This window comes from Somniosus microcephalus, chromosome 4, assembly GCF_052327205.1.
Source record: "Somniosus microcephalus isolate GS21.2 chromosome 4, FLI_Smic_1.0, whole genome shotgun sequence".
NCBI classification, from domain to species: domain Eukaryota; kingdom Metazoa; phylum Chordata; class Chondrichthyes; order Squaliformes; family Somniosidae; genus Somniosus; species Somniosus microcephalus.
The window spans coordinates 184,948,631-184,972,279 of NC_140990.1; the positions used below are offsets into that span (position 1 = coordinate 184,948,631).

The 23,649-nt window shown below is 46.8% G+C and overlaps 1 protein-coding gene across 6 annotated transcripts in view; it reads right to left on the reverse strand.

Moving 5' to 3' along the window:
• LOC147120069 (abl interactor 2) overlaps positions 1–23,649 on the reverse strand; it is a 229,203-nt gene that overhangs the window by 11,831 nt on the left and 193,723 nt on the right. For 2 of the 6 annotated variants that reach the window (XM_085985604.1, XM_085985603.1), the window contains 3 exons: positions 22,454–22,672; positions 15,197–15,373; positions 7,050–7,136 (listed from right to left, as the gene is read on the reverse strand). The exons of 1 other annotated variant lie outside the window; for it this stretch is intronic. In XM_085985604.1, coding sequence (XP_085841730.1) covers positions 7,050–7,136; positions 15,197–15,373; positions 22,454–22,672 — 483 coding nt within the window. The remainder of the gene's footprint in view (positions 1–7,049; positions 7,137–15,196; positions 15,374–22,453; positions 22,673–23,649) is intronic. 3 more of the 6 variants (XM_085985605.1, XM_085985602.1, XM_085985601.1) reach the window with 2 other exon arrangements.

Sequence of the window (23,649 nt, forward strand, 5' to 3'; positions counted from 1 at the left end):
AATCAGCTTACACTTTGCAATAGGTTATACTAGCTGAATATTTGCACCTCCACTACATAAAGCTCTCCGTTAATTCCATCAAGTTTATTCTGGTTTTATTAACAGACAACAGTATTGCTAATGTTAACAAGATCATTAAAATACAGATTTCACTACCAGAGTAACTTTTATTTTATTTTGAAAGCAAATTCCCTTCACTGCATTTCAAAGTCCCTGGCCTCAAAATAGTTCCAGTCAAGTGGGTCAGAACGTCCTGAAACATGAATATTGTTCTGTATTATCCAGCTTGAGACATCCTTGTCAATTGGCCATCTTCTCATAACATCCAAGAGGAGATGCAGAATTGCCAAATGCCATGGAGATTGGATGGTACAGTGGATTAGACACCCCTGGGATATGGGTACAGAATCAGCACTAGGTGACGGGATGAAAATTTTCGCTTTGTGCTGGCAGTTAGGATCTTACATGAGATTGAACAGTCCAATCGAAATTCCTAGTGGGCATGGGCAAATGACAGAGGCATCTCATTTTGGCATTAAGTTGGTAATTTTACTCAGAGGATGTCAGGTGTGGGAAATGGAAAAAGGTTACACTTTGGCATTCAGGGACAATCTTCCAAGGTTGGGACTGAGGCACATCATTGGAGCAGAGTAGATGGACCTTCACGCTGAATATAACCCTCGCTGGGCGTGTTTGATGGGGCCGTTTGGGTGAGGTAACAGCGACTGATGTCAATGGAACTATGCCAAACGAGTTTTCAGGAGACAATGGGAGAAAAGGGGCAAACATAAATTCAACTGTGCAAAAGGTGGCATGCATCAGGGAGTTTTGCTATTAATGTTCCCTACAACATTCAAAACCTGCATATTCACGCTGCAGAGAAAATTACCAGTAACCTCGGCAGCAACAATTCATATTCAAAGACAATGCATTTTTAAAAAAAAGCGCTAAATGGCTTCTTAAACATAACCCAGTACATATGCAAAGGTTTTTGGGTTCAAAGCTATAGAGACATTGCAAGAACAGACTGAGCTTCCAATCCTTCTTCAGAACCAGACAGAATTTCAGCACCAAAACACAATCTAACTGATGTGCCTTCAATAACCACAAAACTAGAAGTTATTGACTTTAACAAGTTGGCTTTTAATCACTAAGATCAGAGCTAACATCTCAACACACCGACTGGCTCACAGGAATGAGTCATACAGATCCTGGGATCTTTAAGTAAGAGAAGTCAGGGGCGGAGCCAAGAGCCAAGACCTGGAACCTTCCAGGTGTGTCAGGAAAGAGGAAGTGAAACTATACACCGTGTGGGGGAGGGTAATATACATGAGTGCAAAACGAATACAGGCAAGACAAACAGATTTCATTACATTCACCCCTTCTTTAGATTTAGTCCATCGGGGTGATGTTTCTTAAAAGTTGGTATAAGTGAGTCTGTCAGGAGGTTTTGCAGTTCTCAGTGATCGGCGCAAAGCCGGTTGGGGTGCCTCTAGGGGAGTGGATTCTGGTTCCTCCGCTGTCCGGGCCTCCGCAGTGTCTTCCAGGTTATCTGCAGTGTCCTCCAGGTTAAAGTTGGGTATTGATACCTCTGGGCGTCCTGTCTCTTTTTGGTGTAGGTCTTCCTCGGGTCGTCTCTCCTCGTTCTCTCCGCTCCCCGAGGGAGCGAGGTCTTTTATGGAAACAGTGTCCTCTCGCCCGTCAGAGTATTCGATATAGGCGTACTGAGGGTTTGCATGGAGGAGCTGTACCTTTTCCACAAGGGGGTCCGTTTTATGGCCTCTCACGTGCTTCCGCAATAGTACTGTCCCCGGAGACGTCAGCCACGCGGGTAGAGATATGCTCGAGGTGGATTTCCAGGGGAAAACAAACATCTTTTCGTGAGGGGTAGCGTTAGTGGCTGTACATAACAGAGACCTTATGGAGTGGAGCACGTCTGGGAGGACTTCCTGCCAGCGGGAGGTCGGAAGGCCTTTTGACTTTAAGGCTAACGTGACAGCCTTCCAAACAGTAGCATTCTCCCTTTCCACTTGCCCATTACCCCGGGGGTTGTAGCTAGTGGTTCTGCTAGTGGCTATCCCCTTTGAGAGCAAGAACTGGCGCAGTTCGTCACTCATAAATGACGTCCCCCTATTGCTGTGTATGTAGTTTGGCATGCCAAACATGCAGAATAGATTACCGAGACACTTGATGACCGTGGCGCTGGTCATGTCTGGGCAGGGAATGGCGAAGGGGAAGCGGGAATATTCATCAATGATATTGAGGAAGTATACGTTACGGTCGGCAGAGGGAAGGGGTCCCTTGAAGTCCAGACTTAGGCGCTCGAATGGCCGTGTGGCTTTGATAAGGTGTGCACGGTCAGGCCTGTAGAAACGAGGCTTGCATTCCGCACAGATGCGGCAGGCTCTGGTCATTGCCCTGACCTCCTCGATGGGAGTGGGGCAGATTGCGGGACTTTATAAAATGGTATAGTCGGGTGACCCCTGGGTGACAGAGGTCGTTGTGGAGACCCTGTAATTTGTCCGTATGAATGCTGGCACACATTCCCCGCGATAGGGCGTCTGGGGGTTCATTAAGGGCTCCCGGCCTGTACATAATATCATAGTCGAACATGGATAGTTTGATCCTCCACCTGAGTATTTTGTCATTCTTGATTTTCCCCCTTTGTTTGTTATTAAACATGAAAGCCACCGACCGCTGGTCGGTGAGCAGGGTGAAACGTTTGCCGGCTAGGTAGTGTCTCCAGTGCCGCACTGCCTCCACTATAGCCTGTGCCTCCTTCTCGACAGAAGAGTGCCTGATTTCAGGTCCCTGAAGGGTTCGGGAGAAGAAGGCCACAGGTCTCCCAGCCTGATTGAGGGTTGCAGCTAAGGCAAAGTCTGACGCATCGCTTTCGACTTGAAAGGGAATGCTTTCGTCCACTGCACACAGTGCAGCCCTTTCAATGTCCTGTTTGATACTGGTGAAAGCCTCCCGAGCTTCAGCTGATAGTGGGAAGGACGTCGATTTAATGAGGGGTCGGGCCTTATCAGAGTAATTGGGCACCCATTGGGCATAATACGAAAAAAATCCCAGGCACCTTTTTAAAGCTTTGGGATTGTGTGGCAGGGGCAGTTCCTTTAGGGGGCGTAATCGGTCAGGGTCCGGTCCAATTACCCCATCTTCCACCACACAGCCGAGGATACAGAGACGGGTTGTGTTGAGGACACATTTGTCTTCGTTGTAGGTTAGGTTCAGCTTTACGGCAGTTTTTAAAAACCTCGCAAGATTTAGATCGTGGTCTTGCTGGTTGTGCCCGCAGATAGTGACATTGTCCAGATAGGGGTAGGTAGCTTGTAGTTTATTCTCGTCAACCATGCGGTCCATCTCACGTTGGAAGACCGAGACCCCATTTGTTACCCCGAAGGGCACTCTGAGAAAATGGTAGAGGCGTCCGTTCGCCTCAAAGGCGGTGTATGGGCGGTCCTCCGTTCTAATGGGGAGCTGGTGATACGATAGTCGAGAAGACTCGGTATTGCGCAATCTGGTTGACCATTTCTGATATGCGGGGTAAAGGGTAGGCGTCCAGCTGGGTATAAATATTAACAGTCTGGCTGTAGTCAATTACCATCCGTTTCTTTTCGCTATGTTTAACTATGACTACTTGGGCACACCACGGACTGGTACTGCATTCAATAATGCCTTCCCGCAGGAGTCTGTCCACTTCCGCCTTGATAAAGTGTCTGTCTTCCAGACTGTACCGTCTACTTTTGGTCGCTATGGGCCTACAGTTCGGAGCGAGGTTAGCGAATAAAGAGGGCGGGTTGATTTTTTAAGGTTGATAGGCCACAGGCTGTGAGTGGCGGCTGGGACCCGCCATATGCTAGCGTGACACTTTCGTGGTGGCACTGGAAGTCCAGGCCCAAGATTACATTAACACAGAGTTCTGGCATCACGAGGAGTTTAAAATCCTTGTAGTCCGTGCCTTTTACAGTCAGTGTTACCACACAGTAGCCCAAAATGTCCGAAGTGTGGGGCTTAGCAGCCATAGCAATTCTGCTCCGTGTAGGGGTTACCGTTAATGAGTGCCGCCGTACCAGGCTAGGGTGGATAAAACTCTCGGTACTCCCACAGTCAATTAAACATTTCGTTAAATTCTCGTTTACCTGTATGTCCATCATAGATTTTGTCAACGGGTGTGGCCTGGATTGATCCACCGTGATCGAAGCCACTGTTGGGCCCTGGGCGGCCGTTGAGTCGGGAAAAGATGGCGGATCCCAAGATGGCGGCCCACACGGCACGCACGAGGCGGTGACGGAGTTGGAAATCGGATTCCCCCTGCAGACTTTGCTAACATGCCCCTTTTTCTTACATTTGAAGCATGTAGCGTCCTTCACTGGGCATCGTTGTCTGGGGTGCTTGGCCTGGCCGCAGAAGTAGCATTTCGGGCCTCGAGACATTGCCGCTGTAGTAGGACTCCTGGGTGAACTTCTGTGTGGGGACTCCGGCGGTGTAGAGCTGGTCTGAGACCTGGATGGGGAAGATGGCTGATTCCAAGATGGCGGGCCCCCTCGGCACGCACGAGGCGGTGAGGGCCGCATGGCCGGAAGAATAAGAGTCAGAGTTTCTCTGGGCCACGTCCAGCGATCGCGCAGTGGCCACTGCCTTTTTTAAGTCCAGGACCTCCTTCTCCAGCAGTCTCTGCCGGATATAATTCGATTTGAGGCCCGTGATGAAGGAATCGCGGACCAATTCGTCAGAGTACACGTTGGCCGTCACGGCCTTGCAGTTACAGTCCCGGACCAAGTCCTTTAGGCCCTGTAAGAAATCGTCCATTGATTCCTCAGGTCGCTGCCTGCGTGTAGCCAGCAGATGTCTGGCGTACACTTCGTTTACTGGCCTCTGGTATTGGGCCTTCAGGATAGTGATGGCCTCCGTGTAAGAGGCGGCGTCCCGGATGAACGAATAAATCTGATGACTAACGCGAGTAGTCAGCAGACTCAGTTTATCTACCTCGCCAGCGGATGAGGCCCTCGCGAAGAGTTCGAAGCATTTGAGCCAGTGTCCAAATTGATTTGATGCTTCAGCAGAATGTGGATCCAAGTCCAGACGCTCTGGTTTTAGGAGTCGATCCATCCTAGTATTCTTTAGTGATTAAAATTGATGTGCCTTCAATAACCACAAAACTAGAAGTTATAGACTTTAACAAGTTGGCTTTTAATCACTAAGATCAGAGCTAACATCTCAACACACCGACTGGCTCACAGGAATGAGTCATACAGATCCTGGGATCTTTAAGTAAGAGAAGTCAGGGGCGGAGCCAAGAGCCAAGACCTGGAACCTTCCAGGTTAGTCAGGAAAGAGGAAGTGAAACTATACACCGTGTGGGGGAGGGTAATATACATGAGTGCAAAACGAATACAGGCAAGACAAACAGATTTCATTACACTAACCAATCAAACAAAAAGGGAATGTATGGCGCAGTGGATCAAACACTGCCTTTTACCTGGGTTCTGGGCCATATCCCACGGTGTTGAGTTAACTGAACTCACTGGGGCACTTGCAACTAAACACAGGGGACGAGGTGATGCAGTGAGTTGGATGCTGGTGTCTCACTTCCAGGTCCTGGATCCAAATCCAGCCCAGATTGATGGGTTGAAAGTCAGCTGGCTGCAAAAATGCTAAGCCAAATACACTTGGTCAGTCTCTGTCCAAAGGGTGGGAAATAGAAAAATGTCACACAGGTGCAAGAGGGGGTTGTTGTCCAAAGTGCAGTCAAGACAGAGTGGACAGAGCTTGGTTCTCCTTTACTTTCAGCCGTAGTTTAAAAAAAAATCATTTATGGGATGTTGAACCGCTGCAATCCATGTGGTGAAGGTACTCCCAGTGCTGTTAGGTAGGGAGTTCCAGGATTTTGACCCAGCGACAATGAAAGATCGGTGATATACTTCTAAGTCAGGATGGTGTGAGACTTGGACAGTTGACGGGGTCTTTGACTGTATCTGGCCCATTACCCATGCCTTCACTCTCATTTCCCTTCATGATGGCCACAAGGTCCTCTTGGTCTTCACTAGCTACTGCATTGGCCAGATCATTTTCCACCATCCGGAACATGATCCCATCACCAAACATCTTCCTTTCTCCTGTACGTTTTAGTGAAGGGCCATTATCTCTAGGACACCCTTGTTCGTTCGTCCATGACCCCGAGTTCTGGCTGCCCTTCCACCAGTACTCCCAATCTAACTGTTAACATGTGCAACCTTTTCCTAGCCCAATGTCCAGGGACCCACATATTCTTTCCCGTGTGACACACAATTTGCATATACTTGCTCCAGCCTCATGTACATGGATTTGCAGTCTCCTCGACACTGGTTAGACATAATGCAGACTGGGTGACTGCTTTGCTGAACATTTCAGTTCAGTCCATAAATGCGCCAGTGATCTCTCTGTGGCTTGTCTCTTTAGCGCCCCTTCCTGTTCCTATTCTGACCTGTCTACCTCTGCCCTTCAACGCTTTCCCAACCAAGCTCCATACAGTTCGCAGCACTCTACTCTGAAGGCTGACTTTAACAAGGTCAGACCGTAGCTATCTCTCCTACTTTCTTGCCCGTTTCACCCATCATACTGTTCATTCACCTCCATTTCAGAGATTTTATTCTGTTTCCTTTTTGTGCCTCTCCACTGCCTTATCTACTTTGTACACCAGTTTTCAACTTTTTAAAAAACCTTTATGATATAATTAACTACCTCCCTGGGACAGGAGTCAGCATTCCTGGCTCTTGACTTCTATGTGGCGTTCTTCCTCTCCTCCCTCTCGTTTTGTTCAGTCCTATTAAGGGTCTTACTAGCTTCCAGTTCTATATAACTAGAGCACTTGCTGCTTCTCTTTTTACTTGCGACCAAACTCTAACTCTGTTTCTAACCCGAGCTGTACCTGCCCTGGGTGTGCAGTAACAGATACACTCTGGATAAGCTGACAATGTTTCTTGTGCTGGTTGGTCTGTTCTTGGTGCAATGCAGACCCGGAAAGCCTGATTGCCAATGATAGAAAGCGGAAAGCGTGGACTTACTGTTATCCTGAACTCTGGCCACGAAACCCATCAGCGGCAGCTGCGGTGTAACCTGCAGAATAGAAGGTGGGGGCGGAGCAAGGGGCGCTGCACACGAGAGCAGACATGGGAATGAGGGAAAGGAAAGGAACAAACACCTGTGAGAAGCAGCAGAGAAAACATTTACAAACAAAGCAAGAACAGACACTCGCAAGGCAAGGCTGTGTTTATAAACCCACATCAGGCTCAAAGCCAGCAGGAGATGCAAAGCTTTCTCAACCAGAGACATTAGAAAGGAAATGCTGCTCACGGACACATACTGATCAATGCCAGGAGTAAGCATGCATTAAACTGGTACAGTTTGTCCAGGCTATTGTTTAAGAGTGAGGGAGGTGATAGTAATTTAGCTTCACCCTCCCTGTCCACTGTGTCGCTTATTTGCACCATTTAGAAGGCATAAGTCAGGAGTGTGATGGAATACTCTCCACTTGCCTGGATGAGTGCAGCTCCAACAACACTAAAGAAGCTCGACACCATCCAGGACAAAGCAGCCTACTTGATTGGCACCCCATCCTTTACAACTGGTGCACCGTGGCTTAAGTGTGTACCATCTACAAAATGCACGGCAGAAACTCGCCAAGACTTCTTTGACAGCACCTCCCAAACCCGCGACCGTTATCAGCTAGAAGGACAAGGGCAGCAGGCGCATGGGAACACCACCACCTCCAAGTTCCCCTCCAAGTCACACACCATCCTGACTTAGAAATATATCGCTGTTCCTTCATCGTCACTGGGTCAAAATTCTGGAACTCCCTAACAGCAATGTGGGATTACCTTCACCACACGGACTGCAGCAGTTCAAGGCGGCGACTCACCACCACCTTCGCGAGGTCAATTAGGGATGGGCAATAAACGCCAGTGACGCACACATCCTCTCAATGAATAAAAAAAATACTAGCTGATTTCCCACAGTGCTCCTCGTGGGTATTCCGGGATCTGAAGCACAGGTGCAATGTTTAGCTGCTAGCCTGACACTTCAAGGTCACTGCTCAGGTATTCTCTGTCAGGAAGTGATGTAAAACAGCTTGGGGGTCATTTAGGTCAATTCCCATCATTGCTAGTTACCCCAGATTGGGAGCGACTTAGCTCTGCTTCTCAACAACTCAATAAACTCTGCAAGTTATCAGGTCAGAAAAACCAGCAGAAAATGCCTAGGTTTCTTTTTATATATCTATCTGTATGAAAATTCTTATTGCCTGCATGAATTTCCAGTCTGCACACTAGACCTCCCCTTGTTATGTTTTTGTCACACATTGTGTCAACATTTTCCATTGTAAATGCTTGTGTCCACATTTATAATGGAAAACTGCTTACAACAGCTTTATAAAAGGTACAGCTGAGCTCCAGGGGTCCTGGTTAAAACACAGTTTTTTTTAGAATCATACAGCACAGAAGGCGGCCATTCGGCCCATCATGCATGTGCCGGCACTTTGAAAGAGCTATCAAATTAGTCCCACTCCCCTGCTCTGTCCCTATAGTCCTCGAAGTCTTTCCCCTTCAAGTATTTATCCAATTCCCTTTTTGAAAGTTACTATTGAATCTGCTTCCACCACCCTTTCAGGCAGTGCATTCCAGATCATAACAACTCGCTTTGTAAAAACATTTCTCATCTCCCCTCTGGTTCTTTTGCCAATTACCTTAAATCTGTCTCTTCTGGTTAAGAACATAAGAAATAAGAGCAGGAGTAGGCCATTTGGCCCCTCGAGCTTGCTCCGCCATTCACTATCATGTCTGATCTTCTACCTCATCTCCACTTTCTTGCACTATCCCTCGATTCCCTTAATATCCAAAAATCTATCGATCTTTGTCTTGAATATACTCAATAACTGAGCTTCCACAACCCTCTGGGGTAGAGAATTACAAAGATTCACCACCCTCAGTGAAGAAATTTCTCCTAATCTCTGCCCTAAATGGCCGAGCCCTTATTCTGAGACTGTGACCCCCTGGTTCTGGACTCCCCAGCCAGGGAAACCTTCCTCCATGCATCTACCCTGTCAAGTCCTGTAAGAATTTTGTATGCTTCAATGAGATCACCTCTCATTCTTCTAAACTCTAGAGAATATAGGCCTAGTCTACTCAATCTCTCCTCATAGGACAATCCCCCCCATCCCAGGAATCAGTCTGTTGAACCTTTGTTGCACTCCCTCTATGGCAAGTATATCCTTCCTTAGGTAAGGAGACCAAAACTGTACACAATACTCCAGGTGTGGTCTCACCAAGGCCCTATATAATTGCAGTAAGACATCTTTACTCTTATACTCAAATCCTCTTGTAATAAAGACCAACATACCATTTGCTTTCCTAATTGCTTGCTGTACCTGCATGTTTACTTTCAGTGATTCGTGTACAAGGACATAAGAACATAAGAAGTAGGAGCAGGAGTAGGCCATACGGCCCCTCGGGCCTGCTCCGCCATTCAATAGGATCATGGCTGATCCGAACCTAGACTCAAGTCCACTTCCCTGCCCGCTCCCCATAACCCTTAATTCCTTTATCAGCTAGGAAGCTGTCTATCTCCCAGGTCCCTCTGAACACCAACATTTCCCAATCTCTCACCATTTAAAAAATACTCTGCTTTTCTATTTTTCCTACCCAAGTGGATAACTTCACATTTATCCACATTATATTCCATTTGCCATGTTCTTGCCCACTCGCTTAGCTTGAAGCCTCTTTGCATCCTCTGCACAACTTACATTCCCACCCAGCTTTGCATCATCAGCAAACTTGGATATATTACATTTGGTTCCCTCATCCAAATCGTTGATATAGATTGTGAATAGCTGAGGCCCAAGCACTGATCCCTGTGGTACCCCATTAGTTACAGCCTGCCAACCTGAAAATGACCCGTTTATTCCTACTCTGTTTTCTGTCCATTAACCAATCCTCAATCCATGTTAGTATATTACCCCCAATCCCATGAGCCCTAATTTTGTTTAATAACCTCTTGTGTGGCACCTTATCGAATACCTTCTGAAAATCCAAATGCACCACATCCACTGGTTCCCCCTCATCTATTCTGCTACTTACAACCTCAAAAAACTCTCAGATTCATCAAACACGATTTCTCTTTCATAAATCCATGCTAACTCTTCCAATCCTATTATTATTTTCTAAGTGCCCTGCTACCACGTCCTTAATAATAGATTCTAGCATTTTCCCTACTACTGTTGTCAGGCTAACTGATCTGCAGTTCCCCATTGTCTCTCCCTCCTTTCTTAAATAGTGGGGTTACATTTGCTACTTTCCAATCTGAGGAAACCGTTCTGGAATCTATGGAATTTTGGAAAATGACAACCAATGCACCTACTATCTCTATAGCCACCTCTTTCAAAACCATCAGGTCCAAGGGATTTATCGGCTTTCAGTCCCATTAATTTCTCCAATACTATTTTTTTTACTAATACTAATTTCTTTCAGTTCCTCATTCTTGTTAGACCCTTGGTTCTCCACTATTTCCCAGAAGTTTTTTGCATTGCCTTCGGTGAAGACAGACACAAAGTATTTGTTTAATTTCTCTGCCATTTCCTTATTCCCCATTATAATTTCTCCTGTCTCAGCCTGTAAGGGACCCACATTTACTTTCACTAATCTTTTCCTTTTTACATACCTATAGAAGCTTTTACAATATGTTTTTATGTCTCTCGCTAGTTTACTCATTCTATTTTCCCTTTCTTAATCAATTTCTTGGTCCTCCTTTGCTGAATTAGAAAATCTTCCCAATCCTCAGGCTTACTACTCTTTTTGGCAACATTATAAGCCTCTTCATTTGATCTAATACTAGCTTTAATGCTTCTTGTTAGCCACGGTTGGACCACTTTTCCTGTGGGGTTTTTGTGCCTTAAAGGAATGTATATTTGTTGTAAATTATGTATTAATTCTTTAAATGCTAGCCATTGCTCGTCCACTGTCATACCTTTTAATGTAGTTTCCCAATCTACCTTAGCCAACTCGCCCCTCATACCTATGTAGTTTGCTTTGTTTAGATTTAAGACCCTAGTTTCGGATTTAACTAAATCACTTTCAAATTCAATATAAAATTCTATCATATTATAGTCACTCTTCCCTAAAGGTCTCTTTACTACAAGGTTATTAATTAACCCTTTCTCGTTGCACAATACTAGATCTAAAATAGCATGTCCCCTAGTTGGTTCCTCAACATACTGATCTAAAAAACTATCTTGCATACATTCCATGAATTCGTCCTCCACACTATTACTGCAAATTTGGTTTGCCCAGACTAAATGTAGATTAAAATTCCCCATGATTACTGTATTACACTCGTTACATGTGCTTCTAATTTCCTGATTTATACTCTGCCCTACATTACAACTATTGTTTGGGGGCCTATAAACAGCTCCCACCAATGTTTTCCGCCCCATGCTGTTTCTTAGATCCACTCAAACTGATTCTACTTCTTGATTTTCAGAGCGAAGATCCTTTCTCTCTACTGTCTTTATCCCATTCTTTATCAGGGCTACCCCGCCTCGTTTTCCATTTTGCCTATCTCTTCTAAAAGTTAAGTATCGTGGAATATTTAGTTCCCAACCTTGGCCACATTGCAACCATGTCTCGGTAATGGCTATTATATCAAACCTGTTAATTTCTATCTGTGCTATTAATCCACCTATTTTGTTGCGATTGCTTCGTGCATTCAGATATAGTGCCTTTAGCTTTGACTTATTTCTATTTTTCCCCAGTCACCTTAGTCATTGATGCCTTATAACCTTTGTTACTCTCTGTACCTTCCTGACCCACTCTGCTTATTTTTACCCCAAACTCTGCTCTAGAGCCTTGACATTTCTCTCGCTGCTTTTAAATGTACTCTTTCCTGAATCCTCCCACCCTGCCTTCATTAATTTGAAGTCCTGTCTACTGCCCTAGTTATTCGGTTCACCAGGACACTGGTCCCAGCCCGGTTTAAGTGCAGCCCATCCCAACGGAACAGCTCCCTCTTTCCCCAGTACTGGTGCCAGTGCCCCATGAACTGAAACCCTTTCCTCCCACACAGCACTCTTTGAGCCACTCATTAAAACCTCTAATCTGTTTGTCCCTATGCCAATGTGTGCATGGCTCAGGTAACAATCCAGAGATTACCACCTTTGAGGTTTCGCTTTTTAATTTGGATCCTAGCTCCTCAAACTCGCTCAGCAGAACCTCATCCCTAGTTCTATGAATGAGAGGGGATCTCATTGAAACTTATAAAATTCTAACAGGACTAGACAGACTAGATGCAGGAAGGATGTTCCCGATGGCGGGGGAATCCAGAACCAGGGGTCACAGTCTAAGGATAAGGGGTAAGCCATTTAGGACTGAGATGAGGAGGAATTTCTTCACCCAGAGAGTGGTGAACCTGTGGAATTCTCTACCACAGAAGGCAGTTGAGGCCAATTCATTAAATATATTCAAGAAGGAGTTGGATATATTTCTTAAGGCTAAAGGGATCAAGGGATATGGGGAGAAAGCAGGGACAGGGTACTGAATTTGGATGATCAGCCATGACCTCATTAAATGGTGGAGCAGGCTCGAGGGGCCGAATGGCCTACTCCTGCTCCTAGCTTCTATGTTTCTACCTATGTCGTTGGTTCCTACGTGAACCATGACAAGTGGATCCTCCCCCTCCCACTCCAAGTTCTCTTCCAGCCACGAGGAGATGCCTTTAACCCTGGCACCGGGGCAGGCAACACAACCTTCGGAACTCTCGGTCGCGGCTGGAGAGAACAGTATCTATCCCCCTGACTATACTGTCCCCTACCATAACTACATTCCCTTTCACTCCCCCCACTTGAATGGTCTCCTGCACCATGGCGCCATGGTCAGCTTGCTCATCCATCCTGCAGGCTTTTCTCTCATCCACACAGACAGCAAGAACCTCATAACTGTTGGACAAGGGCAAAAGCTGAGGTTCCTCCAGCGCTGCACCTGGAGTCCACTTACCTGCCTGAGTTGCAGTCACACCCTCCTGTCCCTGACCACCAACCAGACCTGTACCACTACCTAACCTAAGGGGTGTGACTGCCTTCTGGATCAAAGTGTCCAGGTAACTCTCCCCATCCCTGATGCCCCGCAATATCTGCACCTCAGACTCCAGCTCAAAAACTCTGAGCTGAAGTTCCTCAAGATACAGGCACTTACTGCAAACGTGGTTGTCCGGGATCACAATGCTCTCCACAAACTCCCACATGCTGCAGTTGCGACACACCATCTGCACTTCCAGCCCTATATGACCTTGTTTTATTTAATTAAATTTGTAATTAGGTAACTTAGTTTACAGTTACCGACCCTCCTGCCAGTGGAAACAGTTTTTCCCCATCTACTCTAGCAAAACCCCATAAACTTTTGAACACCTCTATTAAATCTCCCATAACCTTCTCTGCTCTAAGGAGAACAATCCCAGCTTCTCTAGTCTCTCCACATAACCGACGTCCCTTATCTCTGGTATCATTCTCCTAAATCCCCTCTGCACCGTCTCCAAGGCTTTGACATCCTTGCTAAAGTGTGGTGCCCAGAATTGAACACAATACTCCAGCTGAGGCCTACCCAGTGATTTAGAAAGGTTTAGCATAACTTCCATGCTTTTGTACTCTATGTCTCTATTGATAAAACCAAGGATCCTGTATGCTATTTCAACAGCCTTCTTAACTTGTCCTGCCACCTTCAAATATTTGTGTACATACACCCCCAAGTGTCTCTGTTCCTACACCCACTTTAAAATTGTACCATTTAGTTTATATTGCCTCTCCTCATTCTTCCTACCAAAATGCATCACTTCTCTGCATGAAATTCCATCGGCCCAGTGTCTGCCCATTTCACCAGTCAATGTCCTCCTGAAGTCTGTTACTATCCTCCTCATTGTTTACTACACTTCTGAGTTTCATGTCATCGGTGAACTTTGAAATGATGCCCTGTATACCAAGTCCAGGTCATTAACATATATCAGTGGTCTGCTCCGGTAGCCTAGTGGTTATGTTACTGGACTAATATCTGGGGAATTTAAATGCAGTTAATTAAATAGAAAAATCAGGTTCACTAATGTCCTTTAGGGAAGGAAATCTGCTGCCCTTACCTGGTCTGACCTATAGCAATGTGTTTGACTCTTAACTGCCCTCTGACCTAGCAAGTCACTCAGTTGTATAAGGCGGCTCACCACCACCTAAAGGGCAATTAGGAATGGGTAATAAGTGCTGGCCTTGCCAGCGACGCCCACATCCCATGAACGAATAAATAAAATACAAAAATACCGACCCCTGGGGAACACTACTTTAAAAACAACCATTCACTACTCTGCTTTCTGTCCCACAGCCAATTTCGTATGTCACTGCCTTTTTAATCCCATGGGCTTCCATTTTGCTTACAAGTCTATTATGTGGCACTTTATCAAATGCCTTTTGAAAGTCCATAACCGCACTACCTTCATCCACCCTCTGAGTCACTTCATGAATTAACTCAATCAAGTTCATCAGACACGATTTGCCTTTAACAAATCCACACTGGCTGTCATTTATTAACCCACATTTTTCCAAATGACAATTAATTTTGTCCTGGATTAGTGTCTCTGAAAGTTTCCCCCCCCACCTACGTTAAGCTGATTGGCCTGTCGTTGCCGGGTTTATATCTCTCCCCTTTGTCACAACCCTCCAGTCCTCTGGCACCACTCCCATATCCAAGGTGGATTGAAAGATTGTGGCCAAAGCCATAATGAGTACAGCCAGGCTCCAGAGGCCCTGATTATAATACAATTTTATAAGGTACAGCCAAATTCGTTATAAAACACCTTTACAATGAGGATGCAAAGCAATAGTTAAAAGAATTCTAGCTTTCCTGCGGCGCTCTCCTGTTTGGCAAGCACCATTGGATTCTGAGTTGTGGAAAATTCCGGTATATTATGAGACTCAAAAAACAATCAAACTGCTAAGACTTTTCAGAGTTAGTTCTTTCTGAATGCGCTGAGCAGAACATCCATTCACAATCCCAGCTCCAGCACCGAGAATGCAATGGTAGAAAACCTGTTTTTTGAGGGTTTCTTTTCCTGTTGTGATTCCAAGACCAGAGTGTTGTTTGGGGAATGAGGGTTATGACATTGAGTGGGACTGGTTGAAGGCTGTCTTTACCTTTCGATTCAGTTGCCTGGTTCTGACTGTAGTACGGTCCCCCGTTGACTTGATTCTGGAGACTGCACTGTGAGGTCAAGGATGGTGGGCGTCTGTAGCCGGGTAAAGAACCTCCTATAGTGGCAGGATTCTGCCGCTGCGCTGGTCGATTCATGCTGTAGAACTGAGTAGTGTGCCCTGAAACATTTGAGGGAGGAAACATCACTTTAGAAGCTGAACAAGTTAGCAGTGTTTAGAAAAAGTCCTATAAATGACTAAAAATTTGCATTTATATAGCGCCTTTCACAATCTCAGGACGCCCCAAAGCACTTTACAGCCAATGAAGTACTTTGAAGGGTAGTCACTGTTGCAATGTCGGAAACGCAGCAGCCAATTTGCGATCAGCAAGATCCGAGAAACAGCAATGAGAAAATGACCAGGTCTGGGCTGGTCAGATACCCTGCCTGATGCCACTTTAGGCACAAAGCAGTTGGGCCTTTTCTGTGCTGTTAATTCGATGTAATCTATTTGTGATGTTGGTTGACGGATAAATATTGGCCAGGACACCAAGAGAACTCCCCTGAATAGTGCCACAGGATATTTTACATCCACCTGAGGGGGCAGACGGGGCTTATGTGAAAGACGGATGACTTTTCAGCAGAAGCCCTACAATGGGCCATTCTGCATACAGAATCACAGACACCAACTTGTACAAACTGCTGTCTACAAGATTCGCTTAGAACACACAATTTACACTATTGGGAAACACTCTACTTCGATTAGGCTCTGTTTATACAAATGTCAGAACGGAAACCCAAGAACTGTAAAGAATAGGAATAGGAACAAGCACCAAATGAAGAGTCAGAAGCCAAACCTTACCCAACTGAACCCCTCGCGGACACGAGTCACCCTACCATGAAAAAACCCAACAGGGCTGAACGCTGGCGCGATTCAAGCTATAACACACAGGATTACATGTCACATTAAATACAGCTGACAGACCGGCTATTCTGCAAGTGCTGGATTTGAACTCTTCATGGATCTCTCCACAAGTGAGTCACATGGGTCCCTCCCTCATTCCACCAGATGAAGGTGAGGATGAGTCCTGGTGTGAGACAGAGACATTCCCATGCAAGACATGCAAACCTATTACCTGCTGAGAAGACTCACCTCATTCATACTCACTGCAATGCAGCCAAATAAAGGCAATGGAAAAGGTACTTCTCAGGCAGCTTTTAAATGAACGAATTATAGACCGATTGAAGTCTCAAGTTCTTGAATATGGTAAAGCAGGTCCCCGGTGTCCAGTGTGTGTAAGTGAGGCGCACAGTCCAGCATGTCTCATAGGAACAGGAGTAGGCCGTTCAGCCCCTCGAGCCTGCTCTGCCATTCAATGAGATCACGGCTGATCTGCGACCTAACTCCATATACCTGCCTTTGGCCCATATCCCTGAATACCTTTGGTTAAATGAAAGCCATCAAACTCAGATTTAAAATTAACAATTGATCTAGCATCAATTGCCGTTTGCGGAAGAGTGTTCCAAACTTCTACCACCCTTTGTGTGTAGAAGTGTTTCCTAATTTCACTCCTAATTTTTAGGCTATGCCCCCCAGTCCTAGAATCCCCAAGCAGCGGAAATAGTTTCTTCTCGACCCTATCTGTTCCCCATAATATCTTGAAAACTTCAATCAGATAACCCCATAACCTTCTAAATTCTAGAGAATGGGCGGGTGGAACCGAAGGAGGTGGCGGGGTGGGGACGGTGGTTGTGGAACCAAGGGAGGTAGCATAGTGGTTATGATACTGGACTAGTAATCCAGAGGCCTGGACTAATGATCCAGAGATGCAAGTTCAAATCTCACCACAGCAGCTAGGGAATTTAAATTCAGTTAATTAAATAAATCTGGAATAAAAAGCTAGTATCAGTAATGGTGACCATGAAACTATCGGATTGTCGTAAAAAAAACATCTGATTCACTAATGTCCTTTAGGGAAGGAAATCCGCCATCCATACCTGGTCTGGCCTATATGTGACTCCAGACCCACAGCAATGTGGTTGACTCATAACTGCCCTCTGAAATGGCCTAGCAAGCCACTCAGTTGGAACAAACTGCTACGAGAAACAATAAGAATAAAACCGGATGGACCACCCGGCATCAACCTAGGCATCGGCTTCGCACACGACAATGGCACATCCAGCCCAGTCGACCATGCAAAGTCGTCCTCACTAACATCTGGGGACTTGTGCCAAAATTGGGAGAGCTGTCCCACAGACTAGTCAAGCAACAGCCTGACAGTCATACTCACAGAATCATACCTTTCAGCCAATGTCCCAAACACCTCCATCACCATCCCTGGGTATGTCCCGTACCACCAGAAGTGGCAGCACAGTGGTATACGGTTGGGAAGGAGTGGCTCTGGGAGACCTCAACATTGACTCAGGACCCCATGAAGTCTCATGGCTTCAGGTAAATCATGGGCAAGGAAACCTCCTGCTGAACACCACCTACCGTGCTCGCTCAGCTGATGAATCAGTACTCCTCCATGTTGAACACCACTTGGAAGAAGCACTGAGAATAGCAAGGACACAGAATGTACTCTGGGTGGGGGACTTCAATGTCCATCACCAAGAGTGGCTTGGTAGCACCACTACTGACCGAGCTGGCCGAGTCCTGAAGGACACAGCTGCCAGACTGGGCCTGCGGCAGATGGCGAGAGAACCAACACTAGGGAAAAACCTACTTGATCTCGTCCTTACCAATCTATCTGTCGCAGATGCATCTGTCCATGACAACATTGTGACCACCGCACAGTCTTTGAAGTCCCGTCTTCACACTGAGGTCACCCTCCATCGTGTTGTGTGGCACTACCACCGTGCTAAATGGGATAGATGCTGAACAGACCTAGCAGTTCAAAACTGGGCATCCATGAGGCACTGTGGGGTATCAGCAGCAGCAGAATTGTATTCCACCACAATCTATAACCTCATGGCCCGGCATATCCCTCACTCTACCATTACCATCGAGCCAGGGGACCAACTCTGGTTCAATGAGGAGTGCAGAAGAGCATGCCAGGAGCAGCACCATGCATAACTAAAAATGAGGTGCCAACCCGGGGAAGCTGCAACACAGGACTACATGCAAGCTAAACAGTGGAAGCAGCATGTTATAGACAGGGCTAAGCGATCCCACAATCAACGGCTCTGCAGTCCTGCCACATTCAGTCGCTAGTGGTGGTGGACCATTAAACAATTAACGGGAGGAGGAGGCGCCATGAATATCCCCATCATCAATGATGGCAGAGTCCAGCACGCGAGTGCAAAACACATGGCTGAAGCATTTGCAACCATCTTCAGCCAGAAGTGCCGAGTGGATGATCCAAATCGCCGTCCTCCTGAGGTCCCCACCATCACAGAAGCCAGTCTTCAGCCAATTCGATTCACTCCACGTGATATCAAGAAATGGCTGAGCATACTGGATACAGCAAAGGCTATGGGCCCCGACAACATCCCAGCTGTCGTGCTGAAGACTTGTGCTCCAGCACTAGCCGTGCCTCTAGTCAAGTTGTTCCAGTACAGCTACAAAACTGGCATCTACCTGACAATGTGGAAAACTGCCCAGGTATGTCCTGTCCACAAAAAGCAGGACAAATCCAATCTGGCCAATTACTGCCCCATCAGTCTACTCTCAATCATCAGCAAAGTGGTGGAAGGTGTTGTCGACAGTGCTATCAAGCGGCACTTACTCACCAATATCCGGCTCATCGATGCTCAGTTTGGGTTCCGCCAGGATATATGGCACAGAAACAGGCCATGCGACCCAACCAGTCCACTCCTGCGTTTATGCTCCACCTGAGCCTCCTCCAGTCTTTCCTCATCTGTCAGCATAACCCTCTATTCCCTTCTCCCTCATGTGCTTATCTAACCACCCCTTAAATGCATCTATTTGCATCGCTCCAAGTTACACACCATCCTGACCACTCGGCTCCAGACCTCATTACAGCCTTGGTCCAAACACGGTCAAAAGAGCCGAATTCCAGAGGTGAGGTGAGATTGACTGTCCTTGACATCAAGGCAGCATTTGACCGAGTGTGCCATCAAGGAGCCCTAATAAATCTGAAGTCAATGGGAATCAGGGGTAAAACTCACCACTGGTTGGAGTCATACCTAGCACAAAGGAAGATGGTTGTGGTTGCTGGGGTCAATCATCTCAGCTCCAGGACATCGTTGCAGGAGTTCCCCAGGGTCGTGTCCTAGACTCAACCATCTTCAGCTGCTTCATCAATGACCTTCCCTCCATCATAAGGTCCGAAGTGGGGATGTTCGCTGACAATTGCAATGTTCAGTTCCATTCGCAACTCCTCAGAAAATTTAGCAGTCCATGCCTGCATGCAGCAAGACCTCGATGGCATTCAGGCTTAGACTGATAAGTGGCAAGTAACATTCGTGCCACACAAATGCCAGGCAATGACAATATCCAACAAGAGGGTCTAACCATATCCCCATGACATTCAATGGCATCGCCTAAGCCCCCAACATCCTGGGGGTCACCACTGACCAGAAACTTAACTGGACCAGCCACATAAATACAGTGGCAACAAGAGCGGGACAGAGGCTGGGTATTCTGCAGCGAGTGTCTCACCTCTTTTTCAAAAAATTCATTTATGGGATGTGGGCAGTGCTGGCAAGGCCAGCATTTATTGCCCATCCCTAATTGCCCTTGAGAAGGTGGTGGTGAGCCACCTTCTTGAACCGCTGCAGTCCGTGTGGTGAAGGTACTCCCACAGTGTTGTTAGGTAGGGAGTTCCAGGATTTTGACCCAGCGATGATGAAGGATCAGCAACATACTTCTAAGTCAGGATGGTGTGTGACTTGGAGGGGGTGGTGTTCCCATGCACCTGCTGCCCTTGATCGTCTAGGTGGAAGAGGTCGCGGGTTTTGGAGGTGCTGCCGAAGCAGCATTGGCTCGCTGCTGCAGTGCATCTTGTAGATGGTACACACTGCAGCTACGGTACGCCGGTGGTGGAGGGAGTGAATGGGGTGCCAATCAAGCAGGCTGCTTTATCCTGGATGGTGTCGAGCTTCTTGAGTGTTGTTGGAGCTGCACTCATCCAAGCAAGTGGAGAGTATTCCATCACACTCCTGACTTGTGCCCTGTAGATGGTGGAAAGACTTTGGGGAGTCATCAGCAAAGTGATTGAAGGCGTCATCGACAGTGCTATCAAGTGCCACTTACTCACCAATAACCTGCTTACTGATGCTCAGTTGGGTTCCGCCAAGACCACTCAGCTCCCGACCTCATTACAGCCTTGGTCCAAACATGGACAAAGGAGCTGAATTCCAGAGGTGAGGTGAGAGTGACTGCCCTTGACATCAAGGCAGCATTTGACCGAGTGTGGCATCAAGGAGCCCTAGTGAAACTGAAGTCAATAGGAATCAGGGGGGAAAATGCTCCACTGGCTGGAGTCGTACCTAGCACAAAGATGGTGGTGGTGGTTGAAGGTCAATCATCACAGCCCCAGGACATCGCTGCAGGAGTTCCTCAGGGCAGTGTCCTAGACCCAACCACCTTCAGCTGCTTCATCAATGACCTTCCCTCCAACATAAGGTCAGAAATGGGGATGTTCGCAGATGACTGCACAGTGTTCAGCGCCATTAACAACTCCTCAGATAATGAAGCAGTCCATGCTCACATACAAGAAGTTACACACCATCCTGGCTTGGAAATATATCGCCGATCCTTCATCGTCGATGGGTCAAAATCCTGGAACTCCCTAACAGCACTGTGGGAGTACCTTCACTACAAGGACTGCAGCGATTCAAGGCGGCGGCTCACCGCCACCTTCTCAGGGGCAATAAATGCTGGCCTTGCCAGTGATGCCCACAGCTGAGATCAGCACAGGCCAAGGATCAATCCAAAACCATGGTTCTGCTCTGTATGACTCAGTCTAACATCAGTAACATCTCAGCCGTTAACGAGCCCTCATCACACTTTGCGAAAGATATTACTAAAAAAACTTTACCAAGTCCCCACTCAATCACTGAATAACGTTAACGCCTTCTAGTCCCCAAATGAGAGGCAATGTTCTGCAGTGGGTAAGCAATTTGCTTCCACTTTGCTTTGCATATAAATGTCAAGCATTCCTGAGACAGAGGCACATCCAGTTTCTTCTTTGCGCCCTATGGCTCAGTGATTAAATGCACCTCTTAGTGGAGGTACAAACCAAGGAGGGCCTAGCTTTGATTGTGATTCTCGCTCCTGATCACTGTCCAGTAACCTCTGCGTAGTGTTGCGTTTGGCAGTGATATCCCACTCTGTACAGGCCCAAAACATGGAGAGGACTACTTTAAGAACATATAATAGGAACTGGAGAAGGCCATTCAGCCCCTCAAGCCTTTTCCACTAATGGCCGATTTGTACCTTAACTCCACTTACGCACCGTTGCTCCTTATCCCTCGATACCCATACCTAACAAAAATCAATCTCAGTCTTGAAAGCTGTAATTGACCCCTAGCATCCAGTCTTTTTGTGGGGGGGGAGGGGGGGGGGGGGGGGGGGGAAATGGGAATTCCAGATTTCCGCTACCCTTAGTGTGAGAAAGTGCTTCCTGATTTCACTCCTTAACAGCCTAGCTCTAATTTTAAGTTTACACCCCTTTTGTTTTGGATTCCCTCACCAGAGGAAATAGTTTCTATCTACTCTACCATATCCTTTTATCATTTTTAAGCACTTGATTATATCAACCCTCAATTTTCTAATCTCAAGGGAATACAAGCCAGGCTTAAGCAACCTGACCTCATTATTTAAGCCCTTGTACTGTACTATTCTGGTGAATCTGCGCTGTAAAAGGCCAATATAGCTTTCCAGAGGTTCAGGGCCCAAAGTTGGATGCAGTACTCCAGATGGGATCTGACCAAGGCTCTGTACAGTTGAAATCATAGCCCAACACGAGTCACTGCCAACAGAATTGAAGAAAATGTGGAGCAGGGGATGTGGGGGAGAAAGTGCACTCTGCTTTGTTTTATGCCCATTATGCTTCCCACGTACTGAATTGGTGCAAATATGCACTGAACTGGAGGGCACTGCTGGGGACTTGTACTCATCGGAAACTGAACTGCGACAGTTTAAGTCAAGGCCCCTGATTCTCTCTGATCACATTTGCAATGGATGTGCTGTGTTACCATTTTAAGCCAACTTGGAGTCAGTTAGGTGTACAATTTATTGTAAGACTGCCTGAGAAACAACCATACTGAGAGTGTGAGAGAAAGAAAGACTCACCTGCAGTAGGAGCGGAAGAAACAGCAGGTGAGATGAAGCCATCAGCAAAGGGCTGAGCTCCTGCTATGGAGTCTGGGGTCAATGTTGGAACATGGGTAGGGGTTGCAGAGGGAACAGGACCTTGAGTTGAAGCAGGTACTGGAGCTGAGGCAGGAGTAGGAGGGACAGGGACTGGAGTAGGATTTGGGGTGGTGGCTGGTGGAGGGGTACCAGCAGAGCCTTAAGGGAGGATGTAAAAGAAGGATTAACACAAAGGAGAACGTTAGCTGGGACAAGAAAGCCTGTTAAGCAGTTAATTAAAGTTCCAATCACGCGAGAATCATGCTTATAACATTGCAACACAAGGCTCTAGGAGAGAACATCCGCAAGCTGAGAGAAAGCAGTCATTGTTCAGACACTCCGAATTTATACCACTAACTCAGGCACAGTCTGACGTACCAAGGGGGTGCATGCTTCAAATTGTTAACAGATATCGATCAGATTGCTCGCCACTTTTTGCTCTCCCCCACTCCGCGAGGGTCACATCCTTCCTTGCATGCCTGTTGCTCTCCTGTACTTCACCCAAGTGACTTCTCTTCAAGGCAAATGCTGCCAGTGTCAGCTTCACCAGACAATTTAACTACTGGGGCATCACAGCCAAGCCTGATCCTGCCGTCAGCTGACCTCCGCACACATTTCCAGTAGAGGAGGATTGTCACTGGATGGTGATCAGAAGCAGGAAGCTCACCTATCCTGCTCAGGGAGGACTGAGGCCGACGATAATACCCCTGAAAACTTGGCAGAGATCAGCTACGTCGGCACGGAGCAGGGATCAAATCTACGACTTTCCTGGGTTGCAGGCCCCATCGCGAGAGGTGTTACATCAGGGCCAGCAGTGATGGGGAACATTTATTTATGGAACAACACTGGTTTTCATTACATATATAGAAAAACACCTGAATTCCCTGCAAGAACAGAATTTGACTTATTCAGCCACTGTGAAGCAGTTTTTGGGGAAAAGTTAAAATGCATTACATCACAAACCACTCCAAAAGTTGGCCCCCTCCCCTGGCTGAAATCCCGGCCAGCAGCACAAGTGGTACAAGTCCCTGCTGGTGAGGCCAACTGGATAACTCAATGACTTCAGCAACACATCAAAGATACCCAACCCCACTGGGATGTCCCAACGGTCATCGCATTCATATGGCAGATGCAGG